General features: G+C 38.3%; 1 protein-coding gene across 2 annotated transcripts in view; it reads right to left on the bottom strand.

Moving 5' to 3' along the window:
* Positions 1 to 1,136: 1,136 nt before the first annotated feature.
* adam11 (ADAM metallopeptidase domain 11) overlaps positions 1,137 to 20,425 on the bottom strand; it is a 70,275-nt gene continuing 50,986 nt past the window's right edge. For both annotated transcript variants that reach the window (XM_056771224.1, XM_056771225.1), the window contains 10 exons: positions 19,347 to 19,427; positions 19,193 to 19,243; positions 18,143 to 18,206; positions 10,430 to 10,535; positions 10,183 to 10,302; positions 7,569 to 7,737; positions 6,433 to 6,547; positions 4,636 to 4,726; positions 4,277 to 4,294; positions 1,137 to 2,464 (listed from right to left, as the gene is read on the bottom strand). In XM_056771224.1, the coding sequence (XP_056627202.1) occupies positions 2,449 to 2,464; positions 4,277 to 4,294; positions 4,636 to 4,726; positions 6,433 to 6,547; positions 7,569 to 7,737; positions 10,183 to 10,302; positions 10,430 to 10,535; positions 18,143 to 18,206; positions 19,193 to 19,243; positions 19,347 to 19,427 (831 nt within the window). In that variant the 3' untranslated portion in view covers positions 1,137 to 2,448. The remainder of the gene's footprint in view (positions 2,465 to 4,276; positions 4,295 to 4,635; positions 4,727 to 6,432; positions 6,548 to 7,568; positions 7,738 to 10,182; positions 10,303 to 10,429; positions 10,536 to 18,142; positions 18,207 to 19,192; positions 19,244 to 19,346; positions 19,428 to 20,425) is intronic.

Consider the following 20,425-nt stretch of genomic DNA (forward strand, 5'->3'; position numbering starts at 1 on the left):
TATTTAAAGGCTCCAAGGCCTATTGGCCTTTAACTGATATTATTTTTATTTAGTTTCCCAACAGCACTGTTGTCTGAAATTTCAGTGTCTCAGAAAATTAGAATATTAAATAAGATCAATAAGAAAAGGTTATTTTAAAGAGAAATGTCAGGCTTTATATGTTCATTTCTCCTTTTGCATGAATTACTGCATCAATGGCGTGTGGCATAGAGGCGATCAGCCTGTGGCAATGCTCAGGTGTAATGGATAGCAGCCTTCAGGTCATACGCATTGTTGGGTCTACCTCCTCCGGACCACCATAGGGAGCCTTCACCGGAATATTGACTATTCCCCCTTTCAGACTTCAATTCCCATGGGCCCTCATTCCCAGGACAACGTACACACACACCAGCTGCAAATTGCAAAGTCTTGACTCACTACGGTGGTTATTTCTGAGTGTTTCTATTGTGGATTAACATTCTGTGTTTGATTCTCTGCTGCCTGCCTTGACTCTTGCCTGTATAATGGATTGTGAGTGTGAAGCCGCCAGCCTTGGGTCTGGACCTTATGTGTTTACCACCAGCCTCGAATCTAGCATGTCCCTGTTTATGATTCAAAGTTGCCTTCTCTGTTGCCATTTATTGTATCTCAACCCTCAACTGTTTGACTTCTATATAATAAAACAGCAGATGGATCTCTTCCTTGCACTGAACTTCTGTTTATTTTTTAAACTATATCTGCAAACATTTGTTTTTTTCATGGAAAATCATTTCTATAGGTAGATTAAACATTACTCTTTTGTGGTTGGCAGTGTGTTATCTAATATTTTGAAATGTTTGATTTGTTATTATAATAAATGGTATGTGTGATGTGGAATATGAGCACAGTGTTGTAATTAACCATGGAACTTTAAATGCCTTCGCATAAATAAATACTCCTGAATCCTGGATTGTATAATTATTGAATGAGAAACCAAAAACAATTACAAATGGCAATCAAATAGCGATATTTTCCTTATATTATATATATTATTATAATATATATTTTATATTATTTGTTGAGTAAAAAGTGACTTTATGATCCCTAAAATAAAAAAAACTTGTGCTTATGTCTGACTTTGATATTTATGTACGTCAAATGACAAATTAGGGCTTTCAAATGCTTTATTTTTGTGAGTGGATGCAGCAAAATCACGAACAAAAATGGCCGGAAAAATGCCAACAAACTTCACTCCCCAGGGTCACATATGTGCTTTTAAACAGTGATCACAACAAATCAATGCATTTTTATGACTGAAAATACATTCATATTAATATGCATGTGTTATTAACTCATTTAGGGTGATTGTAGAAGCAGCAAGATAACAATGTTAAATCTTCAGGGTAAAAGCTAGGCAGACATGCAATGGAAAACAAACACAATATTTTGGGGATTCCAATGGGACATGCATGAATATTTATGTTTGGGGAAGACATGTTCTGACAGAATTGTACATTTTTGGTGAACTATTGCTTTAATAAGAGGTAAAAAATGCTTTTAAGAATCCACCAAACATTTAATGTGCAATTCTGATTGTATTATATTTAATTATATACAGTGCACTCCACTAATATTTACACATTTGGTAAAAAAGGCTATGTGAACAACATGTATTAACAGTGTATAATATAGAGTATATGTTGAGAGACACATTTATTTAATAGTTAATGCATAACTATGTCTTCAGAGGTGTATAAAGACTTTTCATAATGAACAATTATGTTTTATTACCTTAACATTTGCTATTTCTATCTACATTCACCGCGCATCCCCTTACATAGAATTCCTCCATGTTGCAGTACCCCTAAACGGACACAATGCTCTACAGAAAGCAATTAAATGTGACGCTGGTCTGCTCAGTGTACCTTAAAACCCCTTTTATTATAACTAATTAAATAGGAAAATGTACTTGTTCAACATGACCTCATGTGACAATTTTTTTTTATTTTTGTACTTTTGTAACAGTGCGTGACTGAATGGACAGCAGTTAGAGTCTCAACCAAGAAAATGATACAAAATTATATCATAATTAACACAAACATGGTATTTTGTTAATCACCATGTTCTTAAATAAACAGATTTATTCACATTTATTTAGTGCTCATATTTACCAAGGGTGCCAATATTTGTGAAGTGCACCGTCACTTTTTTTTACATATTTTTTATATAAATATTTGCATATAATACTAACTATGTACTAGAGTATGAGTATATGTACAATAACATACTCAGTGACAGTGAAAATCAGTTTGAACTGCTATTAATGTACACGATGTACAGAAGAGTTTTTAGGCAACAGGTGACAGGCAGTAACAGAGAAAGTAGGAAGGACATGAAAGTCTGACACTGGACTTTTATGAAAGAATGGAAGACTGTAGTTTTCTGTAGTTCATAGAACCCAGTGCCAAATCACAAAAGTGTTGACATGACTTATCCTCCACCCGATCTGAAAAAAAGCCACAGAACAGAGGTAACAGTTTGTTAAAACATAATATACTGTTACACATAATTGTGTTGTCATTTCTACATCAAGATGAGCAATTATAATTTACTACATATAATACAATTTCCAATAGTTTCATATAAAAATCCAGAAAAGTAAGAAATCAAAATACATTTAGCTGGATAGAGTAATTTATTAAATAAAATAGAGGTAAAGGAATGCAATATGTTTTATTAATAATTATAAAATTGTACATAATGTAATACATTTATTTCTTGCTTTAATCTAGAAGAAAATAAAAAAAAAATATTAAAGAGATAGTTCATCCAAAAATGAAAAATCTGTCATGAATTACTCTCTAGTTGTTCCATATCTATACAAATATAGGCACATACTAGACTGCATCCTATTTAAGTTGCCTTTCTTTGCTCCTTATCACCTGCTTAATCATGCCGCACTCACTTCTGCTTGTTAATGCCTTTCAGGATTCATTTGTTCTGTGCAATTCGCAAGTTGTTTGGTATAAGCAACACGCTGTTGCAGCTCATCCTGGCGTATGTAAGCAGTATATGGGTTTACGAGTTACTTTGCTAGATACACTCACTTGTTATTCGGACAATCAAAGCACTATTGCAACTTATATGGATAGTTGCCTGGATAATCTTTAGTTTTACTTTCACAGTCGCTTCCACTGTGCACGAGCGTTTGATCTCGCTTGCCAGCACAGGTGCTTTTCTCTCACTGTCCGTTCCGTTAAGCAAGTGGCAGTGAACTGACCATACTATGCATATATGACCTGGACCACAAAATCAGTCTTAAGTAGCATGGAAACATTTTAAGTAATAGCCCAAAAAACATGGGATGGGTCAAATTTATTGATTTTTCTTTTATGCCAAGAATCATTAAGTAAAGATCGTGTTCCATGAGTATATTTTGTAAATTTCCTTCCGCAAACGTATCAAAACTTTATTTTTGTGAGTAATATGCTATGCTAAGCACTTCATATTGACAATTTTAAATGCGATTTTCTCAATATTTTGCACACTCAGATTCCAGAAATTTAAATTGTTGTATCTCAACCAAATATTATCCTATCCTGAAAAATCATTTATTAATTAATTAGCTTATGTATCCAGCTTTCAGATGATGTACAATTCAAATTCAGTTTTGTTGTCCATTGTCACATATTATAAACGACATATCCAATGGTGACAGCTAGTTAACTACAACTGTCTGTTTATTGTATTCAGCTTTGTCAAACATGTTGTTCCCGCTTACATCTGGCTTAAAATAACTCGCGCAGGCGAGTGTACGTAAAGAGGCTCCTGTTTCACATACCGAGAGGGCGACTTTCTTGAGTCGAGGGAAAATTTTCTAATGTGTTTGGCATAAATATTTCATGCAGGCTTCTTCCTCTCATAGCCATACAGACTATGATCAAAGACTATGGTTAGCTTATTCGGGTTTACATGACTAAAGAAATTAGAGAAAACTGAAGACAGATCTTTGAAAACCAGGCAAGTTGTCATAATTATTAGATTTCACCCATTAATTGATTTTAATACTGATTACAATTATAGGATGATTTTCTAATCTTTTAAATCACCTTTTTTTGCTATATTACAAACCGGGTCACACAACAACAACAACATTTTTGTGATTTGGTCATCTTAACTGATTGAGTTTGGGAACTAATACGATGTGCACCATCATTAAAATAATTTTGCAATAAATATGCTCTGTCTAAAATATGACAATAAAGCTGGTGTGATATGTAATGGTGGTATTTGCGTGTCCTGTGGGGCAGGTTCATACCTTCCTCTTCTGATATTTCTGTATTCAGGGCACAAAAAAAGAAAGAACATTGAATTTTGAACTTGACAGTTGCATTGTTTGTCATTGGTCTATTTGAAGTTAAAAAAATAATTTTCCCTTTTTAAATATTTTTAAAGTAAAATTCTGTTAGTTTCCACCAACAGAGAAAGAGAGAGCTATTTTAAGAAATAACATATGAACAGATTAGGCTTTAACCATGGAAACAACACTGTGATAGACAGGGCTGCTCGGCATTTTTTGCCACAAAACTGGGTTGCAGTGGTTGCATTGGAACTGAATAAGCTACATAATTAAGCTACTTGAACTGCTTGTTATTGTAATAGTTGGGGATCTCTTACTTGAAGCCCCAGCCTGTTCCCCCTAGCACCATAGCTGCCAGCAATATTGCTCCTGCTATAGCGCCAATGATGATGTTTGTTCCACTAGGACCTGTAAAGAGATGGAAAACAGGAATACAATTAGTATTTATCAAGCGCATATTATCAATAAATAAAGCATAAAACTTTTTACAGTTGAATCCGGTGCTGGCTGTATTTTTTTCAGACCTAAAATACTGCAAAGAAAACAAGTTCATATTCATTTTTAAGCAATACAATAGTAATATACAGTATGTTCATGTACTTAGGACAATTCTGTGGGTCTTTCCTGTGGGAAGAACACCAAGACGAGAAGAGTGGCCACTTGTAGGCGTAGAGTCGCTGAGGCATTTGCCTGAGTGATCGTCTTCAAAACTGCGGGAAGTAGGTCACTCAGGATCTCCTCATCCCGTCCTGGAGACAGACGTGGAGGTTCTAGAGGTCTTGGCTCGGGTGCTAAACCGTGCCCTTCCCCTGAGAAAGAAGGCCCTTCATTATGGGAATCGGCCAGGGGGTAGTTGTCAGAATCGTCAGCTCTAAGAACCAAGTCCGGTTGGGCCAATAGGGCACAATAACAGAACTTGGTGCTTCTCTTCACTGACCTTGCATAGGACCTGTGCAAGGAGGTTCATTTGGGGGTAGGCGTTCTTCTGTTTTTCCTGCGGGCAGTTGTGCGCAAAGGAATCAGTGCCGAGGGGGGCCTCGGTCAGGTGTTACCAAAGCGGATAATGAGAGGTGTCCAGGGAGGCAAACAGGACCACTTGCACCTGCCCGAACTGCTCCCAATAAGCTTGACTGCGCAGGTATGGAGTTGCCACTCTCCTTGGAGCGTGACCTTCTGTCGGCTGTCTGGTTGAGGATGCCCGGGATATGAGTTTCCCGAAACGATTCCACCAGCTGCTGACTCCAGAGGAGGAGGTGTCGGACAAGTTGCAAAATCTGCAGTGAGCGCGTACCACCCTGCAGATGATGTGCACCACGGCAGCCGTGCTGTCCTTAGTGGAGAAGCACGTGCTTGCCCTGAATGAGAGGAAAGAACCTCCTCAGGGCAAGCTAAGCAGTCAGCAACTCCAGGCAATTGATATGCCATTGCAGGCGTGGGCCCGTCCAAAACAGCAAGCCCGTTGCACAGAGCACCCCAGCCGAGCAGGGAGGCATCTGTTGTCACCACGGCACGACTCAAGACCTGCCCAATCAAGACTTTAGCTCGAAGAAAGGAGACGTCTGTCCAAGGGGCTAGGGTGCGACGGTAGCAAGACATAATGGGAATACGCCACGAACCGGTGTGCCACGCTCTGCAGGGAACTCGACTCTGAAGCCAATGTTGAAACCGTCTCATATGCATTAACCCAAGCAGCATGACTGCCATCGAGGACGCCATATGCCAAAGGAACCTCTGAAGAAGTTTCAGTGGGACCGCCGACTGCTGCCTGAGAAGGGTTAAACATTGTAGCATTGACTGGGCGTGCTCTGGTAAGCTGTGCTGTCATGGTAACAGAGTCTACCTGCATACCAAAAAAAGAGATGCTCTGCACAAGGGAGAGCTTGCTCTTGTCCCAGGTGACCTGTAGGCCTAATCGATTGAGGTGCTGGAGCACAGATCCCTACCTTGTTAAAGGAACAGGGAGACTGGGCCAGATCAAAGTGCAGGCCCTTATACTGGTATGCTCGACCCTCAAAGGCAAACCGAAGAAATGGTCTCAGCATTTCAGCAGTATATAGTATGTATACTATGCTAAGTATGCACATGTACAATCCACATTATGTTTCCTTAACAACCTTTGTCTTCCTCTTGTTCGTCTGGAGGTTGGGGCTCTGGAAGAGGGTCATACACACTGCAGTCCTTTCCCGTATAGTCGAAGTCACAGATACACTTCAGCTCATTACTGCACGTCTGAAACAGAGATAACAGAGAATAAATATGTAAGTCAAACAGTACTTTAATAAAATTAAGAGAAAGTAGGACAGTCCCAAGTAGACTTGTGACTTTCAGCTCTGCGTAGCCAGATCACAATGTGCCGCCCGCATGACTTTTGTCATCAGGAGGGACGGGACGGGATGCGCATCAAAAAAAATTTGAATCAACCGAGTCCACTCAGTGACGTACTTCTTATGTGTCGAACTCGCCTAACAGTGCTTATCCACGATTTAGTATGCTAATACATTTTTTACTATAAAGATTTAGAGAACAGAAAATAATCAATGATCTTTGTAGAAATCTATGGTCAGTAGTCATCTTTAGATTGCTAATTATTTACCTGGCATAAAATCTATCCAAATTGTACTATAAACACAAACCAAAGATACAATTATTATTTGACTTTTAGATTTGTCATTTCCAATATAAATTGAGTGTATGATTTGTGATCAGTATGTTTTAGTTATGTTATCAACTCCACCTCATCAATGTTGAAACACATGCACTCGCCTTATGTATTGGATTTACATTCATCTGGAGGAGATGAAGTTCATAGACAAGGTACGAAGTGCGTCATGCTGATATTTTGGACATTTTACAACTTGTTTTGTATAATCTGTCATTCAGTTTGGCCAGAGATCTTGATGCTTTTACAACATTTTTAGCAGGAGGTGGCCCCAGCATGCAATGTTTCAAACACTTACAGACATACAATACACTCTTAAAAAAGGTGCTTCAAAAGGTTCTTCGATGCCATTGATGGTTTCATAAAGAACCTTTAACATCTGATGAACCTTTCTGTTTCACAAAAGGTTCTTAAAAGCGAAAAAAGGTTCTTCAGATTATAAAAAAGTAAGAAAGAGATGGTTCTTCAAAGAACTTTTGGCTGAAAGGTTCTTTGCGGAACCAAAAATGGTTCTTCTATTGCATCGTTGTGAAGGACCTTTTAGACATCTTTATTTTTAAGAGTGTATGTGAATATGATATAAGTTTTTACCCCGTGATCAGAGCACACTTGAGAGGAAGAAGACCCAGGACAGGACGACAGGTTGAAGGTGGCGACAGGCAGACAGCGACGGTCCAGGCACATCATATTCGGACCACAGGGTGTACCATCCTCCACATACCCGAGATCCGTACCATCATCTAACAATGCATGACCTCCTCTAAACACACATAAACAGCAGTTCAAAATTACTAGGGTCTGTGCATTATAAAAGATATTAACATACTTGTTTAAACCTTTCTTTGTTTGCTGTTGATACACTGCCTAAAGCACACTTATAATCAGACTTACGGACGTGTTTATAGTAAAATCAGTTTAGCATGCAAAAGATTCATATCAACATTTTCGAACATTTTAAACGATTAATAGTTTTTTTTAACATAGTAAATTTATCTCGAATATAGTAAAATTTTATTTTATGATGTGCCTGTGTGTGTCTGTGTAAAATTAAGAGTAAGACCAGTATAGGGGTTATGCATTGACATCAATTTCCCACATAAACGTGCCGGGATAAGCCCCGTTGAGTGGCAAAACAAAATGTCAGCATTCGAAGGGAGAAAAAATAAACTAGGAATAGAAGCAGATATTTGCTGAAATTAAAAGAAGTTGGAATCAACAGGGTTTTATAACAACCTACATAGGAACCAAGTGTACATGGACACTAAAATGATGCACAGAATTGTGTTTCCTGATATTTATTTTGTACGTGATTTTAACACCAGGGGAAATACAAAAAGCAAAGTCTTAAGTAAACATTCTAATAAAGTGAATGTTAAAAATGTTTAGTGGTTTTACAAACAGATTTTAAAAGATTATATTGATCTTCTAAATGTTAAAAGTGTTAACAATAATTCAATCTTTAGGTTTGTATGAAATACATCTACTTAGATTGATAAAATAAGTTCATCGGTAGGGAAACTTTACATTTAAAGGTGTAGAAAATAGGTAGGTAATGCAATTATGGTATGGTTCAACAAAAACAAGTTACCCGAGACTGATATGAAATGCCTAGCAAATCTCCACGTTTCAGTATTCCACACTTTTTTCTGTTTTGTGTTATGTTATAAGAAATCTCTGATTTCGTGCTCAATCTGTTTGTACATTCAATCGTACAACAACTTTATCCTGTTCTAAATAGAGTGCAGATAGAAGTTAACACTGGTGCATTCAGTCTTTCTGCAACTCAGTGTGCATGACTCACTAGACTTTTGTGTGCGGTGACGCAATGATGTCCAAAGTCAGTCCTGGAGGGCCAGTGTCCTGCAGAGTTTAGCTTTAACCCTAATCAAACACCTGAACCAGTTTATCAAGGTCTCACTAGGCAGACTAGAAACTTGTTTTGAACCAAACAGGAGCTAAACTCTAAAGGACACTGTCCCTCCCGGACCTACTTTGGACACCCCTGATATGAAGCCACATCGCAAACTCCCAGAACACTCTAGTCCAGGGGTGTCCAAAGTCAGTCTTGGAGGGCTGATTTCAAAATATCCCTGTGCTAGAGTGTCCTTTTGAGCGTTGCTTTCCTCCCCATTAATTTTAATGGCAGTGACGCATCTTGTTAATATTAAGATAATATAGCTAAATCCCTGGAGTTGCAAAAACACCTAAACCATTAAACATTATAAGAAAGGAGACATTATTTTGCTGTTTTTGAGCCTTGATTATGCTTTTTGGGTGATTAACAATGGATGTTCATGTTTATAATTAAAAAAAACGCTTTATATTTCACATATTTCAAGTCTATTGTTCACCTCTGTCCCACTTTTAACCAAACGACTGGACTTCTTCTGGTCTATATGAAGTCCCTCCTTCAGAATCGCTCTGAAAAGCTTTTAACTTTGCTAAAAGGGGGTTCTGTTTTAGTAGCCTAGTTTTAATACAAAAAAAAAACAGGGGACCCCCAAGTTCATTATTTCAGACCTTACGGGGGCTGATCTGGGAGCTCCCCAGCACCCCCCACAATTCGAACACAGTGTGAAATCACATCCATGAGTATATGTGAAACAGGCATCATACGTCACAGCGCGCCATGACTTTCAATAAAAGCATGATGCTCCTTTGAAGTCCTTGTGATCTGGGTAGCTTGGGTCTGAACACGAAAGGTTGTCATAGAAACGTTGTTTGCCGCCGATTAGACACTTGCGCATAGCACAGTATTTCTATGCATTGATCAGGACAACCTGAAATATATTATTGTTATATATGTGTCTAAAAGATCAAATGTTGGTAAAGGGTAAGACATCTGACAAGCCACATGATTTTTTAAAAGAGCCACTTGTGGCTCACTAGCCATAGGTTCCAGATCATTGGTCTAATTTATTTATTAGTATTAAGTATTATTATATATTTTTATGTTAATTTCTAATATCAATTATATTAAATGTTGATTACCTTATGTAATTTTTAACAAACTTAAATCAACATTGTTTTAAAGTTATGCAAGTAAACCATTTTTTTCTCACATTTTAATAACGTGTCTGACATTGATTCAACATTACACTGAAGACAAATTATGCCGAATCGACGCCGGAGATCACAGTGTTTTGATGCTGTGAGAGATTTTGCTATCTATGGGTTTCTTTCTGACTTAAATTAGGACACTAACCGACAGTCCAGGTACTTGTTCTGATTGTAGATTGTGAGACTTGTGATTTCCCCGTGTAAGTCTCCATATCGCGGTTTCACTGTAATATTAGTGCACAGTAAAAACCCACACAAAACATCCCTGTGAATGAACAGAGACAGCACAAAAGAGATGATGATAAGAAAGGTTTAAGGTTTAAAATGAGATATAAAAATGAGGTCAAACAGTAGGAGAAAACAGTTGCTAGAGAGAGCTAGTTGTTTCTCACTGTTTATTGCACTGAATCCAGCCTTGGTTGCTGGTGTCCTGGCCACAGTTGCCCCGCTCTGTGCCTTCAGCGTTCAGCTTCTCATAACACATACGATCTGCGGCACCTATCAGAACAAACATTTAAATATATCATAAACACATTACTGTGACCTCATTTTGATGAAAAAGCAAGAGAAAAATAACATTTATGGCATTTTCATTATAATTACACTACATATTGGCAAACCATTACATGGATAGGATAATATGGAATTGGATTGTCTATATATTCTGTATCCATATTTTTACAAATTAGTACACAATTCATAATGCAACAGGTTCTTTGCACGTGACGTCATGTCACTGCACGAAGTGCAGCCTGAGGGCAAGTAGTCATTTTTTAACATAGGAATTTACCATTACAATCAACATGTTTGGCGTCATTTATGGTTATTCAAATCGTTCAAACCATACAACCACAAGGTGTTTTTATTTTGTAGGAAAAACGTTGTTCATGAAGGGGTAAATGCAAGTATTGACTGAAAAACTAAGAAAAAAGTTGCTGTAAACCTGAATCTGCTGAAAGGAGGAGAAGAGTTGGATTGCTTTCTGAAAAGCTTAAAGTCTATGTAAAGACAATTCTGAGTATTGAGAATGTTAGAAATGTATTGCTGAAACATATTCTGAAGTACGTTGTACTGAATTGTGGTGATAAACAGTTTTGAACCAGTCAAATCTAAATATTTAACAGTTTTCAAAAACCACTAGGCCAGTTTCATTTATTTTGTTCAGTTGAATACTTACAATATCCCAATTGTTTCCAACTATTTGTAAATGGTTAGAAAATCTGCATTTTAACCATGTACAGTGTCTGGGAGTCACCTCTCAATGGCCTCATATCCACATATCCAAAGTAACTAGATTGAAAATCCGCAACCTTCATTGAAATACAGGAAAGGAGACTAGAGGCTGTTTTATGATTGGATGAGGTGCCTCACATGTTCTTTGTAAGCCGTTATGCTTTCTCGAATTGGAAGTATTACAGACCCTGTTATAACACAGTCTCTAGCGTTACCCTCTGTTTCCAAGAAAACACAGTCTTTTGAACAAATGTGAAAGTTTTAGGTTGTAGCGTCTTTCAAGCACCTATATTGTTTTGCGCAGTCGTTATGGAACACAATTATTCTTTACTGTTTACAGCAGGTTCTGTCGGCAAAGATAACTCCCGTAAACGTATGGGACAACCAAATGACCCAAGAAGCATTTAAGAGAAGGTGATATAAATGATTATATATGATTATATTATTTTATCAATCAATAACGATAACGGGCAGGGAAACCCATGTTTCCTTCAAACCTTACTGGCAATAACACTAGCTGCTGTTTTGTATTGTCTGCTGATAAATCTCTTACCAACAACAACCCAGAATCCAGCTGCCCTAACAGCTCATTCAGTAAAATGGTGACCTTGTTGGCCAACGTTCTCATGGTTATGTCTGATAAGCTGAAACATAACATGGTGTCTACCAGGAACTATAATTGGACAGGCCTCATTCGATGTAAGCACCTTCGACAATTGTCCTTCCACTCTAAGTACACATTGAGAATCGATATAGGGACTGAGTTTAACAAGAGTACTTCATTTTTGAATAGTTTCACCTTTATTTAAGCTCTTTATTTCTTTTAAGCTTGTCTCCTCTTCAGCATGTTTTATTTAAAATATCTTTCCCATGAATTCAATAAAATTATCCTCTGTGTTCCTTTTCAAGGTGCGACTGAGAGACACAAGTGTTGTCTTGGTGTACAAAATGGTAGCTACCCAACTTGTACTATCTTCAGAATTCGTGATTCATAATCTGTAAAAAGCATTCATCTTCAACTGAAGCTGCAAGTTTATAATCACTCTCAGTCTGAATAAAGATCAATTTGGCCATGTCGGAGTGTGTTGTCTTTTGTCCAATAAATGACTTGTTTTGCTTAGTTTACAACTGTTCCTTCACTTAGATGTTATTATCACATGGTGGCAAGTAACTGGGATGTCCGCTCCAGACAAAGTTAATCTTATAACAACAAACAGTGGGTCTATGAGAATCGCTGAAACAGACATTTCAAATTATGACCCATCCTAAATCCAATCTTTGAGCAAAGGGTTCATTATGATGACCATTGTACTGTCCAAATAACTTGTGCACACAAATGATATCTCTACAGAGGAAAAGGAGAATCTCAGCATCATGGTCAAGAGGCAGAATCTTACTGGCTACATCTGCATGCTGTTTCTGAAGTCAGGATTTCATCTCTGTTATTAGTAAATAAATCATTCAGTGAAAGTTGGTAGAGATAGATGGACTTTCCCATCTGCCAACTCTACAATGAAACTACTTGCTCTTCTTCCTGCAACCTCTGTCATTCCAGAGCATGTGTTGAGCATATACTGTACGGACACTTTGAATTTTGAAACATATCAATGAAAGCTGATCTAGCTAGTGACATGTTACTCTAGTCATCTAATAGCACAAACATTCTCACCTTTTTTTCAGGTTGTCCCTTTCGATAAACATTTACAGGACAGATTTTAGAGCTAGATTTTCCATTCAGTCCTCCTCCACACACATAGAGATAGTTGCATGATAACTTTGCTCCCCACCATGCTCATTAGTTGCTGCTGAGGATTCTACTATAATCCAGGGAGATGGTCCTGGATGATAAACTGAGATATGATGATCACTCTCGCATTCTTCGCACTACAGCTTTAGAGTCCTTTGCTTGATGTGCTATTGAATCACATAATCTAAAGCATATTGAATGCTGTGTCAAAAATGTTTTTGTTCTGCAAGGGTTTTTCCTCTGAAAGCTCCAAACGTTTTCAGCAAATGAGTTCAATTGGTGAAGAGGGCACTGTTAATCTGGATTCTCTATAACATGTTCCGGTGATAAAGGGTTTTCCACCTCTGTCCTATTCACTGAGAAGGGCATCTTTTTTTCTAAGATTTAACCAAATTAAACTTCTCACCTGTAACATTGGGCAGAATAACCAGGCAAGAAGCAGACCCACATGCAGTTAAAGATTGGATAAGATAAAACAAAACTAAAACGAAACAACGTATTCCACCATCTGAGACCAGAGACGAGAGGCAATATACAAAGACTGACAACAAACAAATGAAAAACAAGGCCTTAAATAAACTGGGAAAACGAAATATCAAGAAACACCCGGGCAACGATGAACACAGAACAGATGATCAAAAAGAACATCAAAGGACTACAAAATCAAATAGAAGAAATAAAAATCCACTATACACTGGGGAAACACAGAACAGATCATGACAGCGCCCCCCCACCTTAAGAGCGCCTTCCAGACACTCAAAAATAAGGTCCAGGAGTGACATGGAGCGGAAGCGGAATAGGGGGAGGGATAGAGAGCCAGGCCTATGAAGGGGAACAGGGATAGGGCTGCGTAGCAGAGGCGGGTCCAGGGAGCTCAGAAGTGGCCATCTTGGAAGAGGCAGGGAACTCAGAAGCGGCCATCTGAGACGAGGGAGGAAAATGGGTAATTTTAAAAACTGCCTTTGGTGCAGACGAACAGCGCACAGCCAAGACACACAGTAGGGCAGCAGCCACCACTGGCAGAGCAGTCACCAAGGGTAGAGCCACAGGAATAGACACCTCTGGGAATACCGGCCTTGGGAAACACAAGGGCTTAATAAACTTTGAAAATGGGATAACAAGAAATACCTGGTGCAACGATTCACAGATCCAATAAACAAAAAGAACTACAAAGGATTACAAAATCAAACAGGAAACAGAAAGAAATAACAGTCCACAATAAACCGGGGAAACACAGAACAGATCATGACATCGCCTCTAAACGGAATAGTTCTGCTGGAGAGGAAAAGACTGGGATCACTTCTCATCTCTGCTTGACACACATACTCATCAAAAAAAAGAGGATACACGTCACACAATTTTTTTTAAGTGAGTCCCTTCAGTAGGTTTCAGAATCAATCCCTCTACTAAAGGGATCTCTAACTCTGCTCCCGGAGGGCTACCGTCCTGCAGACTGCAGCTCCAACCTTGCTTTAGCACACCTGCCTGTAATTATCCAGCAACTCTGAACACCTCGATTAGCTGCTTCAGCTGTGTTTGGAGCTTCAATCTGCGACCTTCCAGGAGCAGGGTTGGAGATGCCTGCTCTACTGCATTGTTAAAGCTGGATTTTCCTGACAGATAACTAGGAGGTTAGTTATCAAACATTTTGAGTGAAGATGTAAGGTTTCTACGAGAAAAATGTGGAGCCAGTTCTGAAACATCTATAGAATTAGCTTTCGCTGAGACTGGAGCTGGAGACTGTATGACCCTGTCAGCAATGACTTGGAGTACACACACCAGTAGGTTTAGGATGATTATCATCTGCACAAAGGGAAAAGGGTTTTTTGAACATATTCTTCTGTATGATCTGTTGCTTGGTGGATTGATTTGGCAAACGACACAACATATCCGCTGAGGCCTCACACTCTTTGATGCATGCATTCTCAACTTGCATCTCAATCTCTTGCTTTGCGAATGCTGTTTTTTTCACAAGCCTGTGCTGCTACTACGCTAGACTTGCTTGATCTTCGTGAAGACGAAAAAGATGATGATAAAAATGATGCAGCACATTCTGACCTAACTTCTAGGCTGCAGGATCAATGCTTACAGACTTGGAATCTGACATTTTCACTGAGAGCAGATGACTTATCTCCAATTCACTTTAGATCTTGAAGTATGATTAACACTTAACACTCTTTCAATAAAGTACTTGAAACAAAGTTGACTTCAAGTGTGTTTAATGGAAGTATGGAACTAAACTGACATTCACATTAACTGCCAGGATACATAGATGAGCAAGAACATATATTAATACATCCCATTTCAATGTAACTAGCATAGCATACATAGCATAGAAACACAATAGTACACATGTGCAATATGCAAATTCAACACAATGCCTTATCCAAGATGGATTTCATCTGTGTGCTCTCCCAGATAACTCATAGCAATATCACTTCAGCACATTCTCCCATAAAATAACAGAAATATGGCCATATGACCTCAGCAAATTGTCAACTAAAGCAGGGATCAAAATATCCTATGTAGAAACTCACTTTCTGCCCTCCGGCTGCACTTTGCGCACTACCAGAACCACGTGATCGCAAACAAGCTATTCAATTTGTCAATGTTTAAGATTAGGGAACAGAGCATATTTCCTGACATTCTGTCTGCACTTTATGTTTGTGATACAAAGTTTAACAAAGGTCATATAAATTTAGTTGTGGAACGACATGAAGGTGAGTAATTAATGACAGAATGTTCATTCTTCGGTGAACTATCCCTTTGAAAACTATTACTAGAGATCAACCCCCGGCTGTGCATCAGCCTGTTGATGGAACAACCTGTCATCTCCATTGAGCAGACACATACAGTATTGTGAGGAGAAAGATGCAAACTCGGAGCAGAATAAACAGATCTTTAGCGGCTTAATATGAGAATGCTTTTAGTGGCGAATCTTCCTACTATTCGCTCATAAAGCCTGTGAGGGAAAATGAGCAGTGGCTTAAGCAACAGAGCCACCCCTTGTGCACGTTCTTGATAATAGCTGTTCAAGGTAAGCATGCATTAACACACAATGTTATGGTTGTACATATTCCTATATTAATAATTTTATTATCAACCATAATTGTATGTTTTATTCCTAAAATAAAAGTCTCCTACAGCAGAATAAAGCATTCTGTCACATTACAGTACATATGTTTATTTCTTAAAGGGGTCATATGACATGTTATCGTTTGTTTAAGATGTATTGCAATGTGTTTACATGATTAAAGGTTCAAAAACACACAAATTTTTCCAAATATTGTGCATGCTTGTATCTCCTCTTTGCCCCGACTCTCTGAAAAACGAGCTGTGCTATGGTTGGTTGGTTAACCAGTGTGTAGTGATTGGTCGAATACAGCAACCGTTTGACGGAAAGGTAACTCCTCTTACCATATTCGGAACATCATGTTCCCAAGCAATTGTTCTGACCGGTGATAAATGTCATCTGTACTTTCCTTATCAATTAAAATTATCAAGCCGATACATCAATTTTGCCAGCGCGACTTGAGCAGGACGTTAAGGATTGGTAAGATTCTTAAAAATATATTACGTTAAATAGTTTTTGTTACCGTTTTTCCTTTTATATACAACGTTATAAAGATTTGCTGTTAGTGATCAACCAGTGTTACGCCATGTCTCTTCGTGACTCAACAAAGACAATAAACCCATTTTAAACACAACATTTGTTGCCTCTAGTTGGAACATAATTAGGTCTTATGTTGTCTTTTTTCATGTTCGGCACGTTTGCAGTTCACAAACACAACAAACTCAACTTGCATCAGTCCGTAACAAAGTATTTTGCAATTTAAATAAACTAGCAGGCTACGAACCTGAAGCGCCAGACTGTCCTCGCGAAGTTGTTATGGTTGGAATAGCCCTACTTTTTAACCTAAGCTTACTTGCACAGCTGGCCTTGATCTCTCCCAGCTTAATGAAGCAATCATATGTTAAATGCGCTGCACACACTTAAATATTCGGATTGTACTGTTCTGGAACAGTATTGTAAATAAAATGTAACCATTAATTTTTAGTTGTCTCATTTTTTGGAAGGGTAAACAAAGAGGCTTTCTTTTCAAACAAAACACACAGCGTCTCCACGACATGGCTGCGGCGGCGACGATACAATAAGATATACAAGTATGCCCATCTTACATGCATTTACATTTGGGCAGTCCTAGTCAAGTCATACCACAAAATTACCTACATTTGTTGGGGTGTCGTTACACGAGGCGTTTCAGGCAGGTCTGGGTGAGCCTTCGCTTTTAGATAGATTGAATCTTTTGTTTCCGACACATTCATTTTTGGAGTTTTACGAATCTAAAACATGCATGGACAACTTATAACACACCAAAGACACAGAAAAGCACGTATTCACGCCATATGACCCCTTTAACGGATAAAACTAAGACCACCAGAAAAATAAGAGGAATCCAATAATTATCAATATACAGCTTATTTATAGAATCGTTTATAAACAACATCCATGTCAAAGCCATACGTACCTCAGTGTTTCCCTTAGGTGTACAGCTTTGGGGGGTGGGGCCGTAATGTAAATGATATGCCGTAATGTAAATAAGATAAATAACATAAAGCTGTTTAGTTTGTTTGATAAAATAACAAGGTATATGCCTGTTCTATAGGAAAGGTAACTCTAAATGACTTCCCTTGTGATCTGGCGCTGTATAGAAAACGAAATAAAATGAACTTGACCTTCAAGGGGGAAACACTGGTACCTACTGAAATATCGAAATGTTCCCTAGAAGTTCAGAACATTTTTTTTATTTGATTTACTTTTTACAACCTTAAAAGTATGTTCAAAAGTTTCCAGCCGTCATTATAAAATATTACAGAAACATCTAGGCACCATAATAACCTCTATCATTTGATTGCATGATGCATGACCTTATTTAATGTTTCATATTTTTTTCTTATTGGATTGCCTCTTTGTATAACTGATCTCTGCCTGGAATTCACAATTACAATTACCCGTTGTCTGTATCGACCCAAATTTCTTTAAAAATGTTATCCCTGCGAATACACTCATAGCATGTTTATATAGATGTACAGTATCAGACATGCCTTATTTTCTTTTACTCACTGTGACCCCAGAGTGCCTGACACTGGGCATCCCGAGTCTTACAGCGGCCCCCATAGCAGCGACCCTGAGCAAGCCAATAAACATTACACCATAAGCTCATAGTACACACACAGGGCCTGACTTAATGCGTTATATAAAAAAGATGGGAAAAAGCAAGTGTTGTTATGTGTGTTCTGCATGTGTACAAATAAAAACAAACAAAACAAACAAAATAAATGTTATCCTTAAAGTTGTGAGGGTATGGGGGTTGATTTAGGGAGCTTGTTAACGCCAGTACACACTGCATGATTCACTGTTGTCTCATCTCACTGAACAACTGTCTATGGTAGCATTTAGTGGCTGTTATGCACAATAGATTGGCAACTCGGGTAACACATTACCCAATTTTTCAAAATTTCAGTCAGAACATTCTAGTTCGGTCTGGGTCATCCATGCTGAAAATGGAACCCTACTCATACTATAATGGCTATAATGGAAATTGTATTGGATTTAGTGGACACTATAATTATGTCTACTGTTATTTGATGGATTCTGTTGGTGTTCTATTGCAGAACCAATAGAACATCATAAAATCATATTGGAATAGTGCCCAAAACCCACAAACAAAAAAATATTTTGTAATGGTTTTGAAGGAAAAGCTTCTTTCTTTTTTATATGTGTATACATTTCTTATATGTGTATATACAGTATATATAAGATTTGATATCTTCTTATCAAAAAATAAAATCTCACAAGTAGCTTGAGGGAAAGAGGGACAATGGTGAACCTATGTGTTTGCCATATTTATACATGTTGAACCACACCTAAAAGTACTTCTCTTGCCAAGAGTATGTTTTTGTTAAAATTATTGAATAAGGCTTACAAGTTCACCTGGCCAACCCTGTCTTCTTCATTACCTCAAGAACCATAATATTTAATAGGCCAACTGCCATTTAGTCGTTTAAATGGTAAGTCTGCCTCTGCTCTACAGGAAACAATATGCACTTTATTGTGACACACACAGAGACAGAAAGACAGACAGACAGACAAAAAGACAGTTAGACAGATTACCTGTCCTGCATCACATATGTAACCATCCAGCTTGTGAACATTGTAAGGACACTGCATGAGAAATTCATAATGCATAGATGCATTAGCTGAACAGATTATATATTGTTATTATTATTATTATTTGTTATGGTGATTTATGTAAATCTATAATTACTTCACTGGAATCACCAGTGCACGTCTCTGGTAAATCACAACCATTAACTGCATCTCTGCAGATCACTCCTCTCTGCTCATGCTGCAATACACACACAGTCTTTGTGTTAAGCCTTCTAAGTCTTTGGGTAAAATATGCTATTACAATTAATATAATTATTATATAGATTAACCTTAATTCTCTTTCTGTTTCTCTCTTGACGTTATTTCGACCGGCAGTATGTAGTTTGAACTTGAAAATCTATCACCTCTCATCGTATTTACAAATGACCAATGAACTTGGTGAATGTTGATTGTATCCCAATCTTCACCCCGTACATATGGGTATAAAGGAGGATGGTGTGACGATTCATTCAGATTTTGTTCTTTTTAGCATGGCACAGTGTTTGTTAGTGAATGGCGAGTGATTCATTCATCTGTAAATACTACTTCTGCTTGATTCTTCAATATGGACAATGGATTCGTCCCCCATCCCTATCTCAAGTGGCATTTCCCCTGGGTGTTTGGCAATTTGTCTGGTGTCCCAAAAATGTTTTGCCACTGTGCACTTAGATGTGACAGAGTTCTCTCTGACTTGGACAGGATTTGCAATGTTCTCACTGTGCGAACATGTTGCGATGAGCCCTACAGGTGATATGTGGACTCTGCAACGATTGTACCACGTCAATTTCTCTATTAAGTTATCAACAATTTACTGCTGTTTGACATGGATTCATCAGAGCATAGAATGGGAGGGACATGGTGATGTCAGGCGTGCTTTCCTGGGCAGCTGCAAGTATTGGTTTGCAGTGGAATGAGTGGTATTTGGGTGCAAGACTTCCAGTGCCATTCTTCCCAGAGCTGACGAGGAGCTGCCGCCATGGGAGATGGCAATGCCAGCCATGTGGAACGTGCCACCCTGTACATCTTTTCCCAAACAATGATGCCATGACCGAACAAGCCATGCAAGATCTTTTAGGCACTTCTCTCAAAGTCTTATGTTTCTGCATGTCACACTGTGTCCGCCCTGCACGCCATCCTGCGGTTTATCAGGCAAAGTTGCTCAAAAAGTTATGCCTCAGCAGGCATCCCCCAGATAAA

This window comes from Triplophysa dalaica, chromosome 17 (assembly GCF_015846415.1).
Source record: "Triplophysa dalaica isolate WHDGS20190420 chromosome 17, ASM1584641v1, whole genome shotgun sequence".
Taxonomy (NCBI): domain Eukaryota; kingdom Metazoa; phylum Chordata; class Actinopteri; order Cypriniformes; family Nemacheilidae; genus Triplophysa; species Triplophysa dalaica.